The sequence below is a fragment of the Typopeltis vanoorti genome, chromosome 20 (genome assembly GCF_054136105.1).
Source record: "Typopeltis vanoorti isolate ZY-2024b chromosome 20, IOZ_Tvanoo_1.0, whole genome shotgun sequence".
Taxonomy (NCBI): Eukaryota; Metazoa; Arthropoda; class Arachnida; order Uropygi; family Thelyphonidae; genus Typopeltis; species Typopeltis vanoorti.
In genome coordinates, this window is record NC_143568.1 from 92,872,340 (window position 1) to 92,898,256 (window position 25,917).

Genomic DNA, 25,917 nt, shown 5'->3' on the forward strand with positions numbered 1-25,917 from the left:
GGTCAAGGACACAATCCCGACCTCGCTATCGAGTGCCACACATCCCGCACTGCAGGCATTATGGTCTGGGGAGCCATAACCTACGATAGCCAATCACCCCTCGTAGCGGTACATGGGCATTGATGGGGCAGCGGTATGTGGACGACATCCTATGGCCCCATGTTCTCCCATTCCTGGCCGGGATACCAGGATCGTTGTACCACAGGATAATGCCCGTCTGCACACAGCTCAGGTTGCCCAGGCCTGCCTACGTCGTGTACAGACACTTCCATGCCCTGCTTGCTCCCCGGACTTGTCCCCTATCGAGCATGTTTGGGAGCAGCTGAAACGGCAGCTCCCACTGTGCCGCAATATCCGGGATTTGGAGCACAGCATCCAACATGTGTGGGCCAGTCTGCCACAGGACAACATCAGGCATCTGTTCGCCACCATGCCAGACCATATTGCAGCATGTAATGCCGCATGAGGCAGTGCAACGCGCTATTGATGATGACCGGATTGTGTACCGCAGATTCCTTTGTAATTGTCCTTCAGCTCTGTTTTTGCCATCATGTGCATCACTCACCTATATCATTAAACCAATAAAATTTTAGTTGAATCCTATGCTTCCTTCTTGGTGTGCTAATTTCTTTGTCTGTGTGTGTATGATGAAATCTACCTGAGCGTATGAAGACTGGTAAGGGTGGTAAAATCATGACTGTGATCACTAAAATTATAAAAATAGAGTCTATTAAAAAGATTTCATAGTTAAAGCAGAAGAATAATACTCATGCACAGGCATATCATCATCATCCCTCAATAGGAAGGAGTGTGTTAGATGAGTAGACCTATGCAGAACTGAGCAACTTCCTCTATGAATCTTGTGCAGAATGGAAAGCCAAAGTTTAGCTTCAGGTTTAATTTGGTACAGCTCGTTGTTCTCTCTATTTCATGATGTTTGCCATTAGAATATTAATTTGTCAGTAATATAGTAATATAGAAAGATGGTGATATATCTTAGGGAATGAGCTGACTTTGCTGCAGTGTCTGCAGCCTCATTTCCTTTGATTTTGACATATCTTTGGATCAAACAAAGGTGAATATCCAAGCTAAACTCCAGATTTCAAGAAAGATGTTATAGATAAGAGAACACTATGTAGTGATATACTAGACTTTTCAATACCTGTAGACAGCTTAATGAATCTGCAAATAATAAACCTATGGTAGCATTTCATCTTTATATTATATAATGAAGCTTGGCAGTGCAACTGCTACATTCCAGTGAGATTCATTAGATATTATACTGTCTGAAAAGATAGCAGTAGATCCCAATAGACCGATTTTGAAATATTTGTGTAGATCAGGAGAAAGTTATTCTTTTCTGTGTGTTTGAAAGAGCTGCTGGTAGAGAGGGGTGGGAGCAGAAAGTTTCCCTAAAGGAAACCTTCCTCTGCAGAAAGGAAAGCTACATGATGAAATGTAGCTTTGCCAAAGTGGTAATATCTTAAAAGGTCTGCATCGAGTATTGTCGACAGTAAAGTCTATAGCTGATATTAGTTTTTATATGTAGTCCAAAGGGGCATATAGTCTATCATGTGTTATATAACATGCGTTATATAAGTTTTCTCAATGTGGACAAAAAAATACTTGACCATGATCTGGCAGGTTATTTTGGTTTTTTATTGCAAAGATAGTTGTCATCAAAATGAAGACTAGGAACTGTGACATCTGGAATGCTTCAGCTGCAATTTTAATTGCATGATGGCAAATACGATCCAACTTCTGAAGTGCACTATCTCAGGTAGAAGCATAAATAGACTTGGGACTGATAATGGTCTTGACTGAAAAAAAAAAAAAAATTGCTCAGTAAAGAAAGATCAACGAACAATAGTCTGCACCTCAGTTAGTGGGAAAACAGGTTGCAAAAGATGCTCATTGATCTCTGGCACTTACTTGCAACTGATGTACGTGGGGTAGGATATTTTTTAAAATCAGATATGACTCTCAAAAACACCATGTCCCAACTGGGATTATCACTGGTTGTGGTCATTGCTGTGGGTGAAGAAGCTAGATGCAATATTTGCAGCAAAGTGCACATGCACACAATGGTCTTCTATGATGAAAACGTGAATTTCCAAGCATCCAAGTAGAAAGATGTATGAATTGCTGTAATTGTCTTTCTATGACCCTCATATAGCAAGAAAGAAAATATAATGAAGGCATCTACAGAGAGGGCACTTCTTATGGTAGGAGGAAGTCATGCTGTTATCAAGTTCACTTTGACTGCAAATAGCATGATACCTGAAACTTGTCTTTCGAAGACACCCTCTTCTTGGAGAAACAATCAAGACGGTGGTCCCACTTAGACTTGAAAGATTCCATTGGACAAAAAGTTTTTGGTGAAAAGAGGGAGATTCAAAGATTTGCTCCAACATCAAAGTTGATGTTTTTATAATGTCAAAGAAAACTAATATTAGGTACTTATTTTTAAGGAAAGTATCTCTGATGGATGTTTCCAGTCTAACAAGATGACATAGTGTTGAAAGATATTTTCAGAGGCTAGTTATGTCTTGGGTCTTTTGTAGACAGCTAGAGAGTGCTATAGACAATAATTTGTTAGAATTTTTGGATTCTTATCCTTACCTGGCTTTAGAAAGGTGATACCAAAGGCGTTTCGCCAAATATCTGAAAATTATTGTTCTCAAAAGATTCTATTGTAATACACACTTTTTGCTTTTAAGCCCTTTTTTTTTGGTGTGGTTGATCTGGTTATATAAGATGTGTATTAGATCCAGGAATACTCTTTGCTATGATGACAAATATATCCTGCTCAAGCCCATGCAAGTTTGAAAATAATATTTGTTATGAGGTGTCTGTAGAAGATACCTCAAGCTTTGTTTTGAGATTTCTTGACTGCTGTGCATTCCACCATGGTTTAGGAAAGGTGGAAATTGAATAGATTTTTAAGTATTGCAGTTGTGCCAGCCTATTATACACTGTATAGCATGATTTACTGTCTCACTGATAGGAGATAAGCTGAGAACTGTGGAATCAAATTTCACTAAGGAGAAAATAGTGCACTACTTTCCATCGTGATGTTTATGATGGAGTACATGGCTGCCCATGTAAAAGAGTCTATGAAAATGATCATTCACCTATAGGCTGTTGTCTGTTTTTCCACTTAAACAGTGGGAAGAGAGAAGATGAACAGTAAAATCAATGGATATTCAGATAGAATATGGAGAAAAAAAGGTGTTTCCTGTGTTTAAGAGGGGAAATTATTGTTGTTGAGCATGTGCTCTACAACCTTTCTTTTTTGATGTTAATTATATGCTATCCCACAGTGTTGTGGCCACTTAAATCAACTATACAGGGATGACAACTGCAAGAGGTCATCAAGATCATTCCAGGAGATATGTGCATCATGTGGTAAGTAGATATAATATTGTAATAAGAGGTCCTACTGAGAGGTAGATGGCAACTGCCTCTATGTTAATGTTGAGAAGGACTTGGATGGGATATGGATGCCCACAAGGGCTGCATTTCCTCCATTTGGGATACTGACATTCTGCGATGTAGGATTATCTTTATTTCTGCAGGAGGGCTATGATGTCAATATTTTGTCAAAATCAATGACAATTTTGTTGTGGGAATGCTTTCTTTCATTATTTTTGGCGGATCCATTTAACAGTCTTGTTTTTATTACCCTTAGATTTTACCTTTATGGGAATTGTGTATGGCCAGTGTCCACTTCGAGGAAAAATATCCAAGATGTTGGAAGTTTTTTTCCACTTGGTTAGACTATAATAAATTTAGTTTAATCCTTTATCCAAGTGTAAGCAAACAAAGTTTGCACTTGAAATATCTTCAGGACTGAGGCAACTCGTGGTAAGGTGGACCAAGCTCTCATCACTTCTTGTCTTAGTATCTCCCATAATGCAAAACACATCTCCTTGCGGACATGTATAATGCTATGCATTAAGGGAAGGGCAACTACCCAGACCGGTTTCGACCTTTATTGAATGTTACAGGTCAAACTCCAAAAACTCAAGTGTTGTTCCCCTCAGTAACAGGCTCTTCCAGGAAAAATATTCACTTCATACAAGTTGGCTCTACTCCGTGGCAAGCTCACCCCACCACCAAGCAGAGCCGCTCATTTGCTCATATGTCATCTGAGGGATAACAGCAACAGCTGGGCCTCAGCATTACCATTCATTACCTTCCACCCAGGACCTGGGTGACAGCAACAGCTGAGCCTCAGTTAAAACTTCATGGGCAGCATTGCCATTCATCACCCAAGCTTCCAACCGGTTTCGACCTTTATCGAGGCCTCGTCGGTGGGAGCCAGACCCAGAGGTGTGATACCAAGGAGGAAGCAATGGAGAAGTCATATTTACCTATACAAGCTGCCAAAACATGTCTCACCTTATTATTAAATTACTCTGAATTTAGAGAAAGATGTTAGAAGTTTTTTTTCCAACATCTTTCTCTAAATCTTGGTTAGACTATAATAAATTTAGTTTAATCCTTTATCCAAGTGTAAGCAAACGAAGTTTGCACCTGAAGTATCTTCAGGACTGAGGCAGCTCGTGGTAAAGGTGAACCAAGCTCTCATTCTTATCTTGTCTTAGTATCTCCCATAATGCAAAGCACATCTCCTTGCGGACATGTATAATGCTATGCATTAAGGGAAGGGCCACCACTACCCAGCCAGTTTCGACCTTTTTCAGGAATATAATTGTGAGAAGATGAGGCATCATGTGTTAATGTCCCCTTACTTTTTTTTTTGCTATACCTTCTCAGTGTAACAGGGTTTCCTAGTAGATATTGTGATATATGGAATGTTCTGCTTGGTCTTCTTTAAAATGCTTCTTCATCCACCCAACTTTGAAATGTTCAAAGCAAACAAGATGTTCTCCTTCACAAATTGGTGCATCTGGATGTTTTGCTCTTAATCTTTGTTTGCATGCTCTTCATAGACACAAGGAATAAATGACAGAGCCATGAGAGGCATTATAAGCAAGGCTGCATTTCTGACACACTGCAGCATAAAGGATTTAGGATGCTGAGCCTGACAGTTGGAATACCCTGCACTCATGCATTCATTGATGGTGAGGATTTGGAGGTGTTTAATGGTCAGTACCAGGATACTATCACTACATACGAGAATTCGTATGGCTGTTACCTCCTTGATTTTTAAATTCAGAGCAAATCTCTTTGTCAGGAAGCTCAAGGAGATTCCTAACAAAGATATCATTTCTCTTGAAATGATATCAAGTGGAATGCTTAAAGTTCAAAAGTTTAAAGTTTTGTGGGGAGATTAGCATTTCCTCCACAGCATGAAGTAGTTGTTCTGTTTATGGCAAGATGTTTAAACGAAATGTCTCCTGAAAAGTTTAACAAATTTTGAGGATCCTGTCAACCCTTCAAAACCCATCTGGATAAAGAAGGGTGATATTTTCCTAGCAGGATGCTTACCTGTGGGATGTATTATCAGAGTTGTAGGTTGTAGTTCTTTGGGTATACTTCATGAGTATGGCTGTTCCAGATGGCAGACAGAGATGGAATAAAGGAGGAGGAAGAGAAGCAGATTTGATGTATTGGCAGGTGCACTGAAAAATAGGATGGTGGGCAGCTACTGATTTTGTTTTAACACACCAAACAAAAAGTTGAGGAAGAATGGTTGCAGTTCACTGGAGAAGCAACTATGAAGGTACCTGCAGAAGAAACTGAGCTGAGCTGAGTTGAAACAGTTCATCTGTGAGGAAAGGATTATCTATGAGCAAACTTCTCTGCTCTGGATGGCACTGAGATTTATGGAGGAAGTGCATCATCCCAAATTCACCTATTCTAAGAATAGGTGAATTTAGGATTTGTATAGGGTTAGTAGTTGGGTGGGTGAAAAACAGCAACTTAAGCAGAAAAGAATATCTTGTTTTTTAGAGGCTGAGGAAGCTATTGATGTGTTTATACCAGGAGAGGCTGGAGGTAAATGTCAGGGAAAGCAGACAGATCTGATCACATTGAAATATGTGCATTAGTGAGTGTAAACATAAGTGAGCTAAGATCCCTTTTGTGAGAAAAAAAGACTACATAAGATTGTGTTCTTGTGGCATTGAAAGTGAGTGGCAAGATTGTCTGTTCCCCATTGAAAGATGGCATGGAGATCAATGTTTAAGGTGCTGGTTAAAGATGATTTTGAGGCTTGGGATGTCTGCTCACTGCATGGTTTACCATATGAGTAGGATGAATGGAGAGTACTATCATCTGTAAAACTGTGAATAGGATTAGTAGTAATTGTGAGTAGGTCATTTATGTATAAGGAAAAGAGAGAGAGAGAAAGTAAATGACAAAGAGAGCCCTGAGGCACTCCTGCATTATTGGTGAAGCTTAAAGAGAGGAAGCCATCCAATAATGACACACAGTGAATGACCAGAGAGAAAGCTAGTAACTGTTTAGCAAGCTTCAATGCAAGACCAGATCAAAAACATCCTCAAATGGCAAGAACAACAATGTGTTTCTCCAGACCTTGTCAAAGCATGTGTCCAATGGGAGGTGATTTAGATTAAGAGGTCAGCCATGAACCTTGAAGGCAGAAGGTTGATGATTAACTGGCAAACTTCCAGGAAGTGAAGCAGCTGACTACTGATGCCTTTTCTCCATTATTTTGGAGAGGACCAAAATGGATTACTTCCATGAACTGGAATAAGTGCCAGCTAAGTATAGATAGAGATGATAAAGAACAGGTGTCAGCTCTGGAGCAGCATTAACATTTGAGTATAGAGATATGCCATCAGGACTAGAAGACTTTTTTAGCATCAAAGTTGTGGGTGTCTCTGATGTTCACTGTTTGTTTTTTTGCTGTCTTTTAATGTTACAGTGGTTTCTGAACTTGGTGGAAGCTTGATGAGGGCCCTGAAAAAAACACGAGCATGTTTATCAGGGGCCTGAATATTCATAAAAAGGGAAGATCCAGCACCAGAGCTCCCCATGCATGGAGCCACATGTGGGTGCAACTATCTGGTAAGCAACAATTGTACTTGGAAATGAGGTAGCATTACTCCAGATGTCATACAGTACCACAGCAAGCCTTGAATCCTGCCACTAGACTATGCAGAAGGGAAATGACTTATTGCAACAATGGTGGCACTTGCAGGCAATCCCACAAGCTGAGTGATCCAATATCATCCAGGATCCATTTTTACTAAAGCAGGGGCCAAAGCACAAGACTATTCCCCTTTGGATGTTCATGGGTTACATCATACAGCAAACATGGTAGCAGTGCATCAGATTTCAGTGATGGTAGTCTAGAAAATTGGAATAAAAAGACTTAGGAAAAGTAGAGCAATGAATATGAGAAGAAAAGAAAGAATAAACTCAGTTGAAAATGAAAAGGGCCAGTACCATCACTGGAAGGTCCACAACCAGAAGATGGCAGAGAATAGAGGGATGTGTTGTGACGTCTTTCTTCTTCGTTATGTATTCTATTTTCGCCTGAATGCAGTATTCAGTCACGAGACAGTTTAGGCCTAATCTCTATATGAGTAATACTGTATAAGAGTTATAACAATAGGGGAGGTTATCGACTAGGTCGGTAATTCCCTAGTTCTTTCTGCTGATTGATTCCATTTTCGAACACAAAGAAAATTTATATTTAACTGCGCCACTCTGTGTCCATGGTTGTAAGAATAATGTTAAGGAATCAATCATCAGCAAGTACAATGCTACAGTAATACAATAAATTCTGTCTAAATAAGACAGAACTTTCCTTAGACAAATTACTTTTAAATTATAGTCGTGGTTCTCTAATCTTTCCTTACTTTCACATTAAATAGAGTTCCTGCTTAAATCCGAACTGTTAAAATGAGCGATGCAATGAAATGAACTCAGGCAAGCACAAGATTCAAATTAAATAAAAACATTTAATTCACTAACTCATGAATTTACATTAATCAAAGAAGATCTAAACATAATTAAAATGATCATGAAATAAAGAAGGTCTTATTAAGACAATAGCAACTTCACAGTAGAGTATACTCAGCACGGTTAAATTCTTAACATATAGATCTCTACCCTTTTTAGAGTTATAAGTTTCTAAGCACAACCTTTAAACAAAGGTTATCTATTCAATATACTTCAATTGTTGACTCTGCTTAGCCGTTCAGGATATACAAAGCACATATCGCTAAATACACTCCAAGGAATTCTAAAGTTCCATCAATCTATTACAGTAATTCTTAATAAGTGAGTTTTTAACTTATATCACGTTCTCTTGGAACAAGCTTCAAGATATCACATGTTCAAACTTGAACTGTCATTAAGGCAATACACTTCCTCTTTATTGTAATTACATTCACAAAAGACATAGAAAGGATTTCCTTACTGGGACGGTTGATATACCTTGCTTATTATCACGTGTTCTGGGAAACACTTCCTTGTTTCTCAATAGCTTTCTCTCTTAGGTCACTTTAGTTCGATAGGATCCAGATTCACCATAGCGATCTTGTTGGCTCGGGAATATATGCCTGCTTTACTCAACAATGAATATCCTTCAGGTTTCCTTGGCAATCCCTGTCATGCCTCTCGTCTTTCACATTTATAAGAAGAGAAGGCAAACAGATGAAATTGTACCTAGACTAATGGAAGTTGACTAGGTGCCACTTGTTTTACAGGTTTCATGAAAAGTAGAGGAATAATAGATGTAAGCTGACAATCACCAAATAAAAGATTTTTACCCTTTCCTTTTTTTTTTTTTTTTTTTTTTTTTTTTTTTTTTTTTTTGTGTATGTGTCATTTCACCTACAAAAAGCTGTAAATCTATAGTACATTAATGCAGTTGGTAGGCTAAGGATTAGATAATCCAGAAACATTCATCTACAGATGAAACATGGAACTTTTTTTTTTTTCAAGTTGCTTCAGGCCTCCAATAAACAGGCTGTGGGATTGCATAAACAAAGATGATGAAATTCATCAACCAACTAAAGACATTTACAAACATCCATATTTCTACAGTGAGATTTGAACCCACAGCCTCTTGATTGGACAGTAGAGACATTAAATACTTGTTCAACCTAACTAGCAATCAAATAACTACAGAAAAGACAAAGCAGAAATAGACAAATGTGACATAGGTGGAGAGAGAGATCATCAGTTAATTAAAAGAGTAGAAGAGGAATTATCAGTTAACTAATAGAAGAGGAGTCAGTTAATTAAAATGCCCATTTTTGAACCAAATCAAAAATTTCAAGAAAGTTTTTGACAACATTCTAAATTTAAGAAGAGTATTCTTAGGATGATAATAATAAATTTAGTTCAATCCTTTATCCAAGTGTGAGCAAACAAAGTTTGCACCTGAAAATATCTTCAGGACTGGGGTAAGGTAGTACAACACCAGGCAACTCGTAGCAAAGGTGGCCAAGCTACCATCACTCCTATCTCAGTATCTCCCATAATGCAAACACATCTCCTTGTGGATTATACATTAGTTTCAGGTCAAATAGCTGTTATGATCAGATTTTTAGCTTAAGACAAACTAACTGAAGAAATCAGAATATAAAGATATTTGTATTTAAGTTTTGTAGATCTCAAAAAGACATATGTTAAGATGCCAAGAAAAGTGGCTTGAAATTATATATAGATGGTGTAAATGGAACATTGTGCAGGGCAATATACAGCCTGTATTTTATTTGTAAATCAAAAGTTAGAATTGAAGGAGGCATGAAGATGGACTGATATAAAATTAAGTATAAGACAAGGATGAATATTATCTCACTGTTACATATCAACTATAGAACTTTCCTGTACGTTATTTAGGAAAATGGCATTAAACCAGATGCTAGCAGTGGTTGAGTAGATAGCATATCTGTTCCCTAACCAACAGGCAGTGGGTTCTCATCATTCCTGATAGTTGAAACCAACCATATTGACCACAGTTTGTTGGTATTGGCTACAATTCCAACATAATTCCTAAAAGACTAGTATCCCCAACTTCCTTCATTAACTACAGGTTCTACAGCATAAACAGCCAGAATTTTAAACAATACAATCTCTGTGTAGCTTTCGAATCTTGCATTAAACTAGCATCCCTCACCTACTTAAGACTAACCTCTTCCCTTTTCCAAGAGTCATCAAAATTTCTTGCCTGATCAAGCTAACATATTACAGACAAATTAGAAGAAGATACAAATCCATATGCAGCCACAGCTGTGAACATAATTTTAAAGCCTCAACCTAACAACCAAAACTGATGAGAAGCATCTACAGAAGGCACCCTTTTTGATTTGGATACTGGTTAATTAAAGCTGAAAACTATGATACTAATTTATCATAGTCATCATCATCATCAAATTCCTGTCATATACCCTAAAGGGGTGTACAGGATATGATAGTATTACATGAAAAAATTACATCATTACTAACTTCCTATCTACAATTTTCCTCCAAATCAGTCTGTTACCTGTCAAGACTCCAACATTATCAGATCTTATATTTCTATCGTCTAAGGCACTTTGTACCTTATCAATCCACCTATATCTTGGTCATCCTCTGGGTCATTTTCCTGCCAACCTAGCAGAGAACATTTGTTTTGCTAATCTTTCCTCTCTCATTCTATTTAAGTGATCATACCACTTGAGATTAGCTCTGCTAACACATTCCTGGATGCTGACAATATTAAGTTCTTTCCTAATATCCTCATTTTTAATATGATACTGCCATTGATGCCATCTGTTCACGCCTCTAATCTTTCTCAGGACTCTCATATCTGTGGTCTCTAGTCTTTGGTAAAGTATTTTACTTCTGACCCAGCTCTCAGATCCATAAGTTAAAACTGGTTTGAACACTGTCTTGTATACAGCTAATTTACTGTTCCGACTAATTTCTCTCTTATTCCATATGAATTTATTCAATTGACTTCCCACCATATCAGCTTTGCTGATTCTGTTGTCTATTCTATATTGAATTTACCATCTTCACTAAAAATCGTGCCTAAGTAGCTGAAATGTTTAACTTGTTCCACAGGTTCTCCATTCACAACACAGCTGACATTTTCAATGATTCTGCCTATTTTCATTGTTTTTGTCTTTTTATTGCTGATCTTCATACCATATCTATTACAACAGTTATTCAATTTAGACAGAGAATCTTGCAGACTTGTACCGGATTTATTTAGAAGTATAACATCATCCGCATAAAGCAAAGAGCTGACATTAACATCTCCAATTTTGATATCATGTTTAATACCACTTTCCTTCATAATGTGATCCATATAGATAATGAATAACAGAGTGGATAATGTACATCCTTGTCTCACACCAGATTTAACATTAAACCATCTTCCTGTACTTCCTTCAATTCTAACTGCTGACTTACAACTCAAATAAAGACTAAGTATTGCTTGATATAATGCCACATTGACACATTTATAATAACTGTAGTGTATTGAATACCCTTGTCATATGCCTTTTCCAAATCGACAAAACTTAAATACAGATCTTTGTTATATTCCTATGCTTTCTCGACTATTTGTCGTAAAGTGAAAATCTGATCCTGACAGCCTCTATTTTGCCTGAATCCAGCTTGTTCTTCACCAAGCTTTTCTTCCACAATTCTTCTCAACCGTTTCTCAAGTATACTTGCATAGATCTTGCCAGGAACACTTAGTAGGGAAATACCTCTGCAATTCTCACATTCAGTTTTATTTCCCTTTTTATATATGGGCACTATGAGAGCTCTACTCCAATCATCGGGAATTCGTCCCTCTGTCCAGGCTTTCTGAACTATGCAGTGCAGCTACTGTAAGACTTTTATACCACCATACTTCAGCATTTCTGGTCGAATATCATCTACTCCTGCTGCCTTTCCACATTTTAAGCCTTTGATGGCTTTTTCTACTTCAAGTCTGGATATGTATTCCTGATTGCCTACTTCAAGGATATCTTTTTCTCCCATTTTCATCTCACCTTTATCATCTCTAACTCCCTTTACAACACTCTTTCCTCCATTCCTAAGCTTCTTCAACAACCTCCAAAATAATTTGCCACTTTTTGATATTTATTTTCTATATTCTTGCCAAAGTCCTCCCATGACTTTTGTTTAGCTAGTTTTATAGAGTATTTAGCATTCTTGCATTTGTCTCTGTATTCTCTAAGAGCACAAGCTGACTTATTTGCCAGGAACTTTTGATATGCTTTCTTCTTTTCTTTCACTGCCTCTTTAACTTCCTGTGTCCACCATGGAGTTCTAATTTTTCTATCTTTGCAGACAACTTCACCACATGTCTCTCTAGCTGAATCAATCAGGGCTTTCTTCAAGGCTTGCCACTGAATCTCCAAGGTTTCATTCCTGTTCTCAAACTCTTTCATTTTTTCTTCAATAATCTTTGTGTATTTTAGTCTACAGTTCACATCTGAGAGCTGCTCAACTTTTATTCGATTTAAAACTTTCTTACATGTCATTCTTTTCAATATGAAATTCAATTTTATTCTGCTCAAGACTAAATAGTGATCACTTCCAATTTCCAATCCTCTGTACACTCTAGGGTCCTGCACCATGGAGAAAACATCACTATCAACAATAACATAGTCAACGAGACTTTTCTTATTCCTTTCCTCTTCTCTCCATGTGAATTTGTGCACATTTTTATGTTGGAACATAGTGTTAGTAATAACCAGTCCATGTCCTGAGCAGAAATCCACCAGATATTTGCCATTATTATTAGCTTTGCTCTTTTCTCCAAATTTTCCCAAAATATTTTTGTATGTCTCACAATCATTTCCTACTCTGCTATTTAGATTCCCAACAAGGATCAACTTTTCCTTTTTCATTGTGTCAGTTGCTTTTTCTGAAGGATCAAAAAATTCCTCCACTTCTACCTTAGTAGAACCTTCTGTGGGACCATAGGCACAAATGTCTCATAGTCCAGTTTCCCCATTCTCATATTTGCCCACATTACTCTACTTGAGACTGCCTGCCATTCAAGAAGATGAGCCTCATATTTTGTGTTGAATACTATGGCTACTCCTTCTTTTCCTTGATTGTCATTGCCTGAATATAACATTTTGTATTTATTGCTCAGAAAGATCTCACCAATTTTTGTCTTTTTTTGTTTCAGTCACCCCTATTATGTCAATCTGGTACTTATTTAATTCCTCAGCTAGCTCCATTTTTTTGCCATTCAGGCGTCTTATGTTGATAGCACCGATCTTTAACTCTGGTGATGTTGAGTCGGGGTGTGTTTTCAGATTTGTTCCCGTAGCTGACTTTTCGCTGTTCACCCTGGTTCCCTGGCAAAAACAACGGGGACCTTGTTTAACCAGGCAATGCCCCAGCCGGCATGAAATTTTGTCATGTTGTGCCATCATTTTTTATTTTGGTTTAACCAATAAGAATACAATTTGGTCGGCTAAATCCCAAATTGCCAGCCCATCCTCGTTCATTCAGTATCCAAGTAGATACCCAACAGGGTGCACCACGAGAAGGTGAGGATTGGACATTAGGTCAGAAGCCCTGGTCGGTTCTCCGCATTCCTTTAAAGGCTATGAGGAGGTCTCCTCTCAGTTATACGGCTTTGACCCAGCGAAACCTGTGAAGTTTAAAATAGTCTTCCATGTTATTAGGTATGTTGCAATTACATGTTTTCTGGTGGTATTTTTGATTCACAAGATTTTAAAAAAAAAAAACTTTTTTTTTTTTGAGAGGGGGGTTCACCTCAGTATGGTTGGGTAACTCATCTTCAATTGAAAAATTTAGGTTATAAAATTATGACCTAAATGAAATTCAAATAGATCTTTCCATCCAAAAAGCAATAAAAAAAATGTCCTCATGACTGTGCTACAGAGTCTAATCTTTAAAGGTCTCCCTGTGGCAATACTATAAACAAGAAATTAAACAATAACTCATGTACTTTCATTTCATTAAAGTCAGTTGCTGTGGTTATCTTGTAATTTGTTGTTTGTGCTACAGAGGTGATGCTGCTACCCTTGCTAAAACTTTAGCTGTACATTCTAATAATTTCTACTTTTTGTTCTGCATGCTAGTCTTATACAATGGTCCCAATAATGATAAAATACTATAGGGAAGCATTAAACTGTCATTTAATTTCATTCCTCTGTGCTTCATTTCCATTAAATTATCATTATTGTTAATTGTCCTTCTCCATCATATTAAAGAGCACTGAGGTGAAGGCAGCAAGTCAACAGTTTGATGATACTGTTTCAGAATAGGCTTAATCTAGGCTTGTGCTGTGGCCACTCTCAGTGTGACAAGATACCTTATACATTCCCCACCTACTTCCTCACTCTCTCTCTCTTCTATGCTATACTTACTTTATCTTACCTCATTCAGTGCTTTTTCGAGTTCAAGTGGGACATGGAACTAGGCTCAATGCTTCCTGAGTTAACAATTTGTTCATATTATGAACAAGTTAAAGCTTTGTTCATATTATAAAAACTATAACTAAGTCTTTGGTTATAATATAATCAAATCTTTATTAATTATCATAGCTGCTGTTATTGTTCATTCTACCAGTTCAACTCTTTTTCATGAACAATAGATGACGCTGGGAAGCTTGAGTCAGAAAGTGCAACCTTCCCCAAAGCATATGTTTAGTAAACACAGTATTGTGATTCAAAGAATACCTCATTTTTTGTAAGTGATTGCAATTAGATGAAAATCTTAAGAAATTTTAGTAGTCCCTTTATTTCTTAACTTGATTTGCAAATGCTTTTATTTTCTTTACTCTAGTCTTTGTATTTTTCCCCTTCTATGTTTTAATTATATTTTATACTAATTGTTTTCTATTTTTTGAGTATCACAGCATATACTTATGTACAGAAATTGTTTCTTTTATGTTGATTCAGATTCCATTCCCATTCTTTCTTGAACTCAGAAAACAATCTGTATTATACTATAAGCTGCACAGTGACAAGTATATTGCACTGGCAAAGTAATAATTCATTATATTAAAATGATCAGGCCAGTGATCAAATAGTACTTCATGGTGTCAAGTGAGTATATGAAAGAGAATAGATGATATAAGATGGGCATTTTCTTCCAAAGTAAAAATTGTGCACAGAACTGATAATGAAATACTAAACTCTTTGGCATCTTTCTGGTAAAAGTTTAAAGCAGGCATTGCAGTGCATGATCTTGGTATAGTAAGATATAACTAACCTGAGTTATTCAAGAATTTGGAAGAGAAAAATGATGACGGTAGATCAAACTAGTCAATGTTAATTAGCTTTGTTTTATTATAGTACAATGCTAGATTAACTTTTGTTATTTGGATATGTATATATATGCATGTTCTCCTGATCTCTTAATACAAATGCTACACAACATTTAAAGGAACAAAAAAAACTGGTTGTCAGATCAATACAGCTAAGGTTTAGAAATTTAAATTAAACTGACCAAGAAATTATATTCTTGTTTAATCCTTTATCATTAGCTTCCATATTACAAGAAAACAAGGTTTGAAATTGAAATAGTTTTATGACTAGGCTGCTTGTAATATAGAGGCTAATACTTTTATATTAATTGCCTTAGCATCCCACAATGCAAAGCACATCTTTTTTTTAAGATGTGTAATGCTATGCAGGGCTACCAAGACTGGTTTTGACCTTTATTAAGGCCTCATCAGTGAGAGCCAGAACCAGAAAGATATCAAGGATGAAGTAATGCAGAAGTCATACATTTCCCATATACAAGTAGTGAAAAGGTTTATCACCTTATTATTAAAATACTCTGGATTAGAGACAGTTGTATAAAGTGTTTTCACTTGATTATAATTTAAATTAAATTTGTGAAGAAATTATATTCATCTTTAATTCTTTACCTAAGTGTAAGCAAATAAAGTTTGTGTGTGAAGTATCTTCACTACTAGGCTACTTGTATATGAGTTCACATTAATTGAGTTGCCAATTAATTGCCAAGAATATAATAACTCAGCAAGTATAATTTAAATTAAGCCAAGGATGAATTCATAATTCTTATGAAAGTGTACTTTTCTAATATATGAGCCTGTTGTGGATGGATATTTAGATATGATAGATTATGTGATCCTATGTAATCCTTTCTACTATCAACTTGAATGTCATTAATTACATGATCACTTTTGCCCAGTGGGGGGGGGTGGAAAAAGGACTCAGTCCTCACACACTACAATGTCAGAGGGTGTTAACACAAAATGAAGTGTTAATTTCCTTTTGCAACATTCACGATATTCATAATTTAATATAAATCTGTTGAACAGCATATCATTAATGTTGTTCAACAACTATACCTGTGGTAGACTCACATACATCCAATCAATGCAAAAAAAAAAAAAAAAAACTATAATAGCAATGCTTTCCTGAGCTTACCTATTTGAAGGTCTTACAAACTGTAATCACTGTCTCCCTGGCAGCAACTAATGCAATACTGGGGTAGGAATGATCTATTATCTTAGACTATGCTGGTATTCTTTTTCTCTCTCTCTCTCTCTCTCTCTCTTTCAGATGAGTACATTCGAACATGAGAATCAAAAAATATGGTTTATGTTAAACAATAAACTGGTGAAAATCTGCATTCATTAGAAATATACATAACTGTACATCATGCTTATTATAGTACTATTAAAAGAGGAAGGGTAGGGGGAGAAGGATGGAGATACTTACTGGAGTTCTAGATCCATCAGGAGCAGTGACGTAACTGGATCCTTGAAAATAATTAAATAAAAAAGTATTTAATAACACATTCACCAAATATAAGTCTTACAAAAATTAGAGTTTAAATCAGTTACTGCAACCTATTTTGTGGAAATTAAATTCCACAAAATAATTATAAAAAATAGGGTAGTTATGCAAATAGGAGATGTTTCACTACTGCAAGAGTTTCCAACAGAGCAGTATTTTTCACTTTAAGAAATATGCTAGTTTTTGTGGTGGCAGTGAGGTGCAGGAGGGAAGAACAAATGTGCTACAGAAAGAGTCCAACTAGAATTCAATTATTAAATTTTAAAAAAAAAGTTTGAATTTAATAGTTCAAAAGATGCTATTACTTATTTTAGAACGTGAATGCAAAATATATTATTATTAGTGAAGCACCTCAAGAGTGGCTGTATATATATGGCTGTATATCATGTGAGTTATGTTAATTCTAATTATTTAAACATTTATCTTGAATAATCAATTCTAATAATGAAATGGTCATTAATGATCATTTCACCATCAGGAATGATATCTTCGAAATAATGATGTTAAAAAAAAAATAACTTACCATAAAAATGCCCAAAGTCTTTATGAGCTGTAAAGAAAAAAAGAAAATTTTTCATAATATACATATGATAAATCACTGTTTCTAGTTTGATAAAAGTTGAAATGAGAATTATTCCCAAAATTGAAACATAACAATCTAAGATATCGTCTATCAAGTAATTTTCAAATAGCATTTCACAAATGTAGAAAAAAAAAAATCTTCTGAATGGAATACAAGCAGTTATTTTTGTTATATTTAAAAATATGAATTAAAAAAAAAAAAAAAAAAAAAGCCCACTTTCACCCAATTCCAATGAAATAAAATGTGGGAGCTCAGGAAAGCAACCATGTCTTTTGTGGTTAGCATATCCACTCTGGCAAAAGTCTGTGGGTTCAAATCCTGCCGTGGGCATGGATGTTTGTGTTTGTCTATGAAAATACTAGTGGTGGTGGTGGACAGTAGACACCATTGGTATAGATGATGTGGTTTTCTGTAGTTGGTGGAGATTGAGAGTTGTAGAGTAGGTTCTCTTCCTCAATGAGTCTTTGGACTCCTTGGAGGTGTCACGTAATAATAATAATAATAAAACTTCATCACCCGTTCTAACATGCAATAATGAGAATTCAATACATTATATGACCACTTCACATGATATTTTGTAACCTATTATCATATTCAGGAAGAAAAAAAACACTTGTGTGGCTCCAAGGTTTTTTTCTTCTTTTTTCTAGTTATTTATTAATTTTTAATAGTGCAAGCTGTTTGATGATTTGTTTGTTACTTATCAAAAATCCGTTTGATAAGTAACAGATTTTAATACATATAGTAATTCCTTAGCTATTAGACCACCATGGGAAATCAATGTGCTGGTTGGATAATTGAAGACGTGCTTAACTGAAGGTATCATTTATTAACCCTCTCTATTCTCTACATCAAATCTTAGATGTTAATTGTTGGGATTAAGTTATATATAACTATAGAATAACACATATGCCACAGTAAATAACTTTCTTATTATGTGAATATTAAGAAGGTTTCATCTTATGTATCATAAGACATCATCAGTACAACTAACAAACGACAATAGAAATTGAATTCAAAAAACAGTAGTGCACATGCTTAAATTGGAATCCCTCTACGTATACAGTCGAGTGTTCATGGATTAAAAACTACTGGGCTTAAATTAAAATTACTTAAATTAAATTAAAATATAACAGATAAATTACTGAATACAATTGAGGATAACAATTTCCCAAACTTTTGAAATAGTGAGACAATCATTTTGCTTAAGATTAGATCTATGAAGTAAGGCTTCAGCACTTTCTTTATATAACCGTTCATGTTTATATGTGGATCTATGTAGTAACTTGGCATTTTGCCATTGGATCCTGTGGTTAGCATTTTCAATTCCATGTTGTGCAAGGCCAGATTTGCGAGGTTTGATACAGCAGGTGTGGTCTTGATATTCAGAGATATGTTTATTTATAGATCTTTCTGTTTGTCCATAGTAAGACAAATTACATGAACATGGTAGTTGGTAAATGCAAGGTAGCACCATTGGTGAGAGTTTGCCTTTTGGAGAAGGTAGTAAGTTATGAATTGGGTTGATGAGTTTGTAGGTAGTAATGAGTTAATATTTTCTCATAATTTTGGTCACATGTTCAGAGATGCCTTTAATATATGGAATGGGAATCCCATGGGCTTCTTCTCTTCATTTGTGGGAGAGTGGTTAATTATTTTTTGGGTTGTTATTGAATTATATCCATTTAGTAAGGTTGTTTCTTTGATAATTTCCAATTCTTGTTTTAGGGATTCTTCAGAAGAAAAAATCTTGTGTGCTCTGGATACTAAGGATTTTATGATAACAGTTTTGAGATGGATGGTTTGCTACCTACAAACCCATCAACCAATTCACAACTTGCTATAAACATGAACAGTTATATAATGAAAGTGCTGAAGCCTTACTTCATAGACCTAATCTTAATCGAAATGACTGTCTCACTATTCCAAAAGTTTGGGAAATTATTATCCTCAATTGTATTTAATAATTTATCTGCTATATTTTAATTTCAACCCAGTAGTTTTTAATCCACGAACACATGACTGTATATATAGGGGGATTCCAATTTAACATGCACAATACTGTTTTTTGTTTTTTTGAATTCAATTCCTATTGTTGTTCGTTAGTTGTACTGATGATGTCTTATGATACATAAGAAGAAATATAAAATACATAATAAAAATGTTATTTACTGTGGCATACGTGTTATTCTATAGTTATGGATACCCCACAGGTTTCATTATATAAATAAGTTATATATTATTATTATTATTTACAGCATCTCCATGGAGTCTGGAGACTCATCACAGGAGATCCAAATCAACCATCATACACATAAATCCTATCATACCACTACTTGAATCCATTCACCATCAGGAAACTCATAACCAATTCTGGCAATCCATTCCACTTAGCACTCTCCACGCATAAAATCTGGTCTGCAAACCCTACTAACTACACTCTTACACAATTTCCATGGATGGCTCCTAGTTTTCTATTTGCCATATATTGAAATATTTCTCTTGCATCAATTTTATAACACCCCTTTAATATCTTAAAAGTTTCTATTATATCTCCCCTTTTCCACTAAACTTTGTAACCACAAACCTTCAAACTATCCTCGCAGGGAGTATTCCATAGACCTATCACCATCTTGGTTACTCGTCTCTGAATCTTTTCGACCCCCCTCCTGGTCCTAAAGAAATCCAGGTGAAATCTGTGTGCAGTAGTCAAGATATGGTAAATCATAGCCTTATAAAGAGGGATAACAACTTCCTTATCTTTACTTGTTAGCCTGTTTTTCAACATTCAAGTAATTTGTTGAGCTATTTTACCAACTTTTGCAATATGTCCTCTGAACTTGAACTATTTGTCCACCATTATCCCCAAGTCCCTAGTCTCATCAATTTCCTGCAAACCAATACCATCAATATGATACACCATATGCAACCTTTAAAACTTTTATATATATAAGTTGAAACAACTTATATATAGTATGAAATGTCTATGAGAAGGGAACTGATAGAGTTTGAAAGAGGCATTGAAATAAGATGCCATATCAGTCTTATCTGTTTGGGAAATTGTTGACAAACTGGGTCATCCCAGATCAACAATCAGTGATAACATACTGAGGTGGAAGCAAGGTAAAGGAGTCAACTGCAAGTGCTACCTGCATTGGACAGCCTATCACACTAGCCAATGTGATCGTAGGGTGCTATAAAGGATAATATGTAAAAACTGCCATTTTTCAGCGGATACATTAAATGTGGAGATCCAGGCATCAACTAGAACACAAATCTGAACAAAACATTCAGAATCAAGGTTCACAACATGGGTTTCAATGGTGGAATTACAATATGCAAGCCTTAAATTATCTGAACCAACATGCAGTGCAGTCTTCAGTGGTGCAAAGAGTATGAACAGTGGGATGTGGCAGCTTGAAAAGCTGTGTTATGGAGTGATGGATCACATATATCCCCTACCTAGAAGATGGATGGGTGCGGGTATGGGGGATGCCCAGTAAACATTTCTTACCAGAATGCATAACCCCAACTATGAAATTCAGAGGTGTGATAGTATGGCCACATTTTTCCTGGTTCAGCCTCGGACCTCTGTTTGTGGTGCCACAACACAACTCCAAGAAGTATCTGGGCAATGCAATGCTTCCTACTTTGTGCATAACCCCAACTATGAAATTCAGAGGTGTGATAGTATGGCCACGTTTTTCCTGGTTCAGCCTCGGACCTCTGTTTGTGGTGCCACAACACAACTCCAAGAAGTATCTGGGCAATGCAATGCTTCCTACTTTGTGGTGTTTCTTATGGAACTGACCATTGTCTCTTTCAGCGAGACAATGCCCTGTATCATAAGGCTGCTGCTTTAACTTCATGGTTTTTGGATATGAACTTCACCACACTTGACTGGCCTCCACAGAGTCATGATCTCAACCCTATTAAATATCTGGAATGAATTTGAATGCATTGTGAAGTCAAGGGACATCCACCTCCACAACAGTCCAGGAACTCCTTACATGCCTACAGGAAGAATGGTCCAAAATTCCTATTGATTGCTATTGTACTCTTGCAGAAAATATGCCCTGTAGGATTGCTGCAGTCATCGCAGAGAAAGGCGGTCCCTACATCTTATTAAAGTAAGCGCCAAAGCTGTTTGTTCTTCACACTATGGTGTCAGTTGACTTTTTCTAAGCTGTATGTATGTGTGTGTCAGACAGCAGCGTTCCGCCATAGAAACACACTATGCAAAGGATGCAGTTTGTGGCATACCAGGAAGGGCAATGTTGAATGGTACAGCCTATGAATGCATGATGTAACTGAATAAAAATGTTATTTATGCTTGTGTTGCTTTTCTTCTTCTTACACACATAGAAAAATTATATCTACATTCAGTACATAATGCAGCTTCCCTGGTGATGAATTTGGAACTACCCCCCCCCCACTTTAGATAAAGCTTCTACACATAATGCACAATGCATTCTTGCAAAGGAATACATTATATGTATCCCTCCACAAAGAGTGTTAAACAGGGATACTTTAGTGCAGAAAACCTAGTGTGTGTGTGTGTAAGTATATATATCAATCCCTTGATTAATGTGCCTCCGATTAGTGTGCCTATATACATCTTAAAAATAAATGTTACAGATTTTAAAAATTTTCTATCTATACATTTTTTATGAATATTTAAAAAAATCACTCACCAGGATGAAATAATTTAGTTACCAATTTTTATTATTATTATTACGGGCGACTCCAGGGAGTCCTTAGATTCATCGAGGGAGGCCCTAAACATCATGTCCACACAACTATATGACATTCTCACAGTATCTATCATACCTTGCCTTGAACTCAGTCACCGTCATAGCACCCACAACATACTCTGGCAGCTTATTCCACTCATTTACCACTCTAAAAGTAAAAAACCTAGCTCTAACACCCTTGCCCAGCTTCCATGCATGGCCCCTAGTCCTCCCACCATCAGTCCTATTTTCAAAAATATCTTCTGGATTAATCTTATAGAAACCCTTCAGTAATTTGAATGTCTCAATCATATCACCCCTTTTCTGCCTATCAACCAATTTTTGCAACCCACAAATCTTCAACCTATTCTCATAAGGTTCATTCCACAGACCTACATCTTGGTCACTCGTCTCTGGATCCTCTCCACTTCCACCCCATCACGAAGAAACCATGGCGCCCATAACTGGGGACAGTAGTCCAGATGGGGTCTTATCAAGGCTCGATACAGAGGAACAATAACTTGTTTGTCTCTGGATGTTAAAGTATTTTTCAGAAGCCAAGTGATTTGATGAGTTGATTTAGCCACTTTTGCAATGTGCCCCCTAAACTTCAACTCCCTATCCACCAACACTCCCAAGTCCCTGGCCTCATCAATCTCCTGGAGTACAGGTCCATCAATGTGGTATACTGCTGCTAATCTTTTCATCCCAAAATGCATAACCTTACATTTTGTTACATTAAATTGACATCCATTCTCCTTAGCCCAGAAATCCAATCTATAGTCATCCTGCAAGATTTTGACATCTTCTGTATTCACTATCGCCCTACCCAACTTTGCATCATCAGCGAACAAATGAACTGTTCCTCTTAGATCCTTCCCTATATCATTAATGAACAAATTAAATAGCCGTGGTCCAAGAACAGAACCCTGCAGCACACCACTAGTCACAGGCTGTCTTTTGGACTCTACTCCTGAATAATTTGTAAAATTTAAAACATTTTACAGAGTTATTTTTTAATGGCATACTACACTATTTTCATGTACACTGTTTCAAATTTACCACCAAAATTTATGTTATCTGCTAATTACATACCATTTTATGGATCATATCTCATGCCTCGTTTGTAATTGTTTTCCTGACTTTTTTAATTTAAAGTATTTCCCAACCTTGAATCATGAGTAAAAGAATTAGTGATCAATAAAGTGGAAGTGTGAAAAAGATTTGAAAAGTAATCTCATTGGAAGAAAAACTTGAAATAATTAAGAACAACGAATAACGCGAGTCCAGAACAAAGATAGGAAAAGAACACAATTTTAAGCAAAAGCTGCTAAATACAAAGAGAAAGGTAAGGCTGCTTCAAGTTCATCATGCATGCAGACCACTCGAAATCAAAGTATTATAATGATAGAATTAGACTGACTTCTTTCTACATGGATCGAAGATTGTAAGCAAAAACGGATCCCACTAAGCACTGACCTTATTAAATCAAAAGCATTAAGTCTCTTTGCAACCTTGAAAGAAAGGGCTATCAATGATGGAAAAGAAGAAGAATTCCACACTAGTGCCGGGTGGTTTGAGCATTTCAAAAAGAGAAATAGCCTATATAATGTTCTAATCACAGGCAAAGCTGCAAGTGCAGATAAGGAGGTGGCTGCAAATTGTCCAGAGATTTTGAAGAAAATTGTGGAAGAAGGAGGACTGTTGTGACCAACAAATATTTAATGTCAATGAAACCAGCCTTTTTTGGAAGCGTATCCCTTCCAAGACTTTTCTGGCCAAATCAGAGAAATCTCAACCTGGTTATAAAGTCACAAAGTTGGAAATTACTGCTAACGATACAAAATTAATAACGGAAAAAACTCACGTACAAAGATTATTTTAAAGTATAATTTTCGCCTGTGTGTCACAGGCATCTTCAGTACATATTAAGCTCAAATTAAACAATAACTGACAATTCTAAAAAGCACCACCTAAGTAGCTGGTGTAAGATAATTAAAAAGGTCAATAAATTTCCTAAAAAAAAAAAAAAAAATCAATACAATAAAAAGTTAGGAAAGATTAGCTGATTTGTAAAGTACTATCTCCCATAAAGGGGATAGATGTAAGCCGTCAGATCTGTTTAAGTTAGGAGAATGAAGTAGAGTTTCACATTTTTCTTTATAAAGGCGTTCCATGAGGAACTGACTTTTGTGAAGAATTCTTGTCTTTCTTCAATGAACTCTATGTCTAGTGAAGATGGCATGTTCTGCAAGCCCAGACTTTTCAGGTTTAAAGTATTCAACATAAGATTGGTGTTCTTCTAGCCAAATAGAGGCAGATCTTCCTGTTTGTCAGAAATAAGATAATCCACAAGAGCACAGAATCTGGTAGACACCTGGATGATTAAGGTGTGGAAGCTTGTTCTTAGGAGAAGTGAGAAAGGTGGAGATTTTTCTAAACGGTCAAAAGGCAACAAAAATATTCAGTGGTAAATGATAATCTTTGTACGTGAGTTTTTTCCGTTATTAATTTTGTATCGATATGTCTACTCATGGTATACCTCTTTTAAAACTTATTGAAATTACTGCTAGCAATATGTGAGCCATTTGGAAGCACATTTTTGAACATTGTGTAAACGATTTAAGAGGCTTACCAAATGAATCTAAGTTAATTAAATCTCATTCTGAGAAATTGAGTGATTCGGACCTGCTAAATTTAGATGCACAGCAGGAAGATCCTGAAGAATATGAAGAAAATTTAATTACTGACAAGCCCAAAGAGATTTTACAGAAATAATTTGAAAATATGTTTCATACAATCAAAGTTTTTAAGCAGCAATGCTTAGAGGCTGACCCTGATGAAGAGAGAAGCAGTAAAATTTTCAGAAGTAGTAGAAGAGGCAACAGGGCATACCGTCAGTTGTATGACAAAAAGAAACAGAATGCCTACCAAACTACGTTAGCTCATACTCTAATTCTTTTATAAAAAAAAAATTGAGGGTCAAAAAAGAAACTTGAGGAATGAATTATACTTTTTCCAATAGGTTATTATATTAGATTAGTGCATCTGTTTTAAAGAACACATTAATTGAGGGATTGCTGTATACTGAATTTCTATTTAATTCCCAAAATTATTACAGTAAGCAAGTTGACTATTTAAATATATCTCACTTTCCTTTGTTATGCCACCAATTAATCACACACTGGTTCTGGTAATACTATGTGGACAAGTGCATTAAAAAATATGAACAAGTAAGTTTAAAAGAAGTTTTATTACATAACAAAATTTACATAATTTAAATCTTATTGATGAGATTTTTACAGTCACATGGTGTTGTACCAGAAGACAGTTGTTGTTATTATTATTATTATTATTACCCAAGACCCCATGGAGTCAAAGACTCATCTGTAAGGTCCTTTTATCATACACACAGCTCATCATACTGTGCTTTAAACACACTCAAATTCTCTACAGACACCACACTCTCAGGCAAGGCATTCCAATCATTCACAACTCTGCATGAAAAAAACCTGCTTCTCACTCCCCTACTCACATCCTCTTTATACAGTTTCCAAGAATGACCTCTGGTTCTCTCCTGATCTCCCACTGTTTTCTGTAGAACTTCTCCAACATTGATCCTATAACAACCCTTTACTAACTTGTAGGTCTCTATCATATCTCCCTTCTTCCTCCTGTCCACCAGAATCTGCAAATTGCATCTTCTCAATCTTTCCTCATATTCAACATTCCAGAGGTAAGCTACCTTAGTCAGGTTCCTCTGGACCCTTCCCACCATCTCTTTGTTCTTCTGAAAACCAGGTGACCAAATCTGGGCACAATAGTCCATGTGTGGCCTAATCAAAGCCTTATACAATGGAACAAGAATCTCCCTACTTCTACAAGTCAGTGT

At 36.2% G+C, this 25,917-nt stretch overlaps 1 protein-coding gene across 1 annotated transcript in view; it reads right to left on the reverse strand.

Annotated features, from left to right (window-relative positions):
• Positions 1–25,917, reverse strand: part of pyd3 (beta-ureidopropionase pyd3) — a 224,886-nt gene that overhangs the window by 21,453 nt on the left and 177,516 nt on the right. The window contains exons 9-10 of the mRNA XM_090409693.1: positions 17,233–17,259; positions 16,632–16,672 (exon numbers count right to left, since the gene is read on the reverse strand). Coding sequence (XP_090265819.1) covers positions 16,632–16,672; positions 17,233–17,259 — 68 coding nt within the window. The remainder of the gene's footprint in view (positions 1–16,631; positions 16,673–17,232; positions 17,260–25,917) is intronic.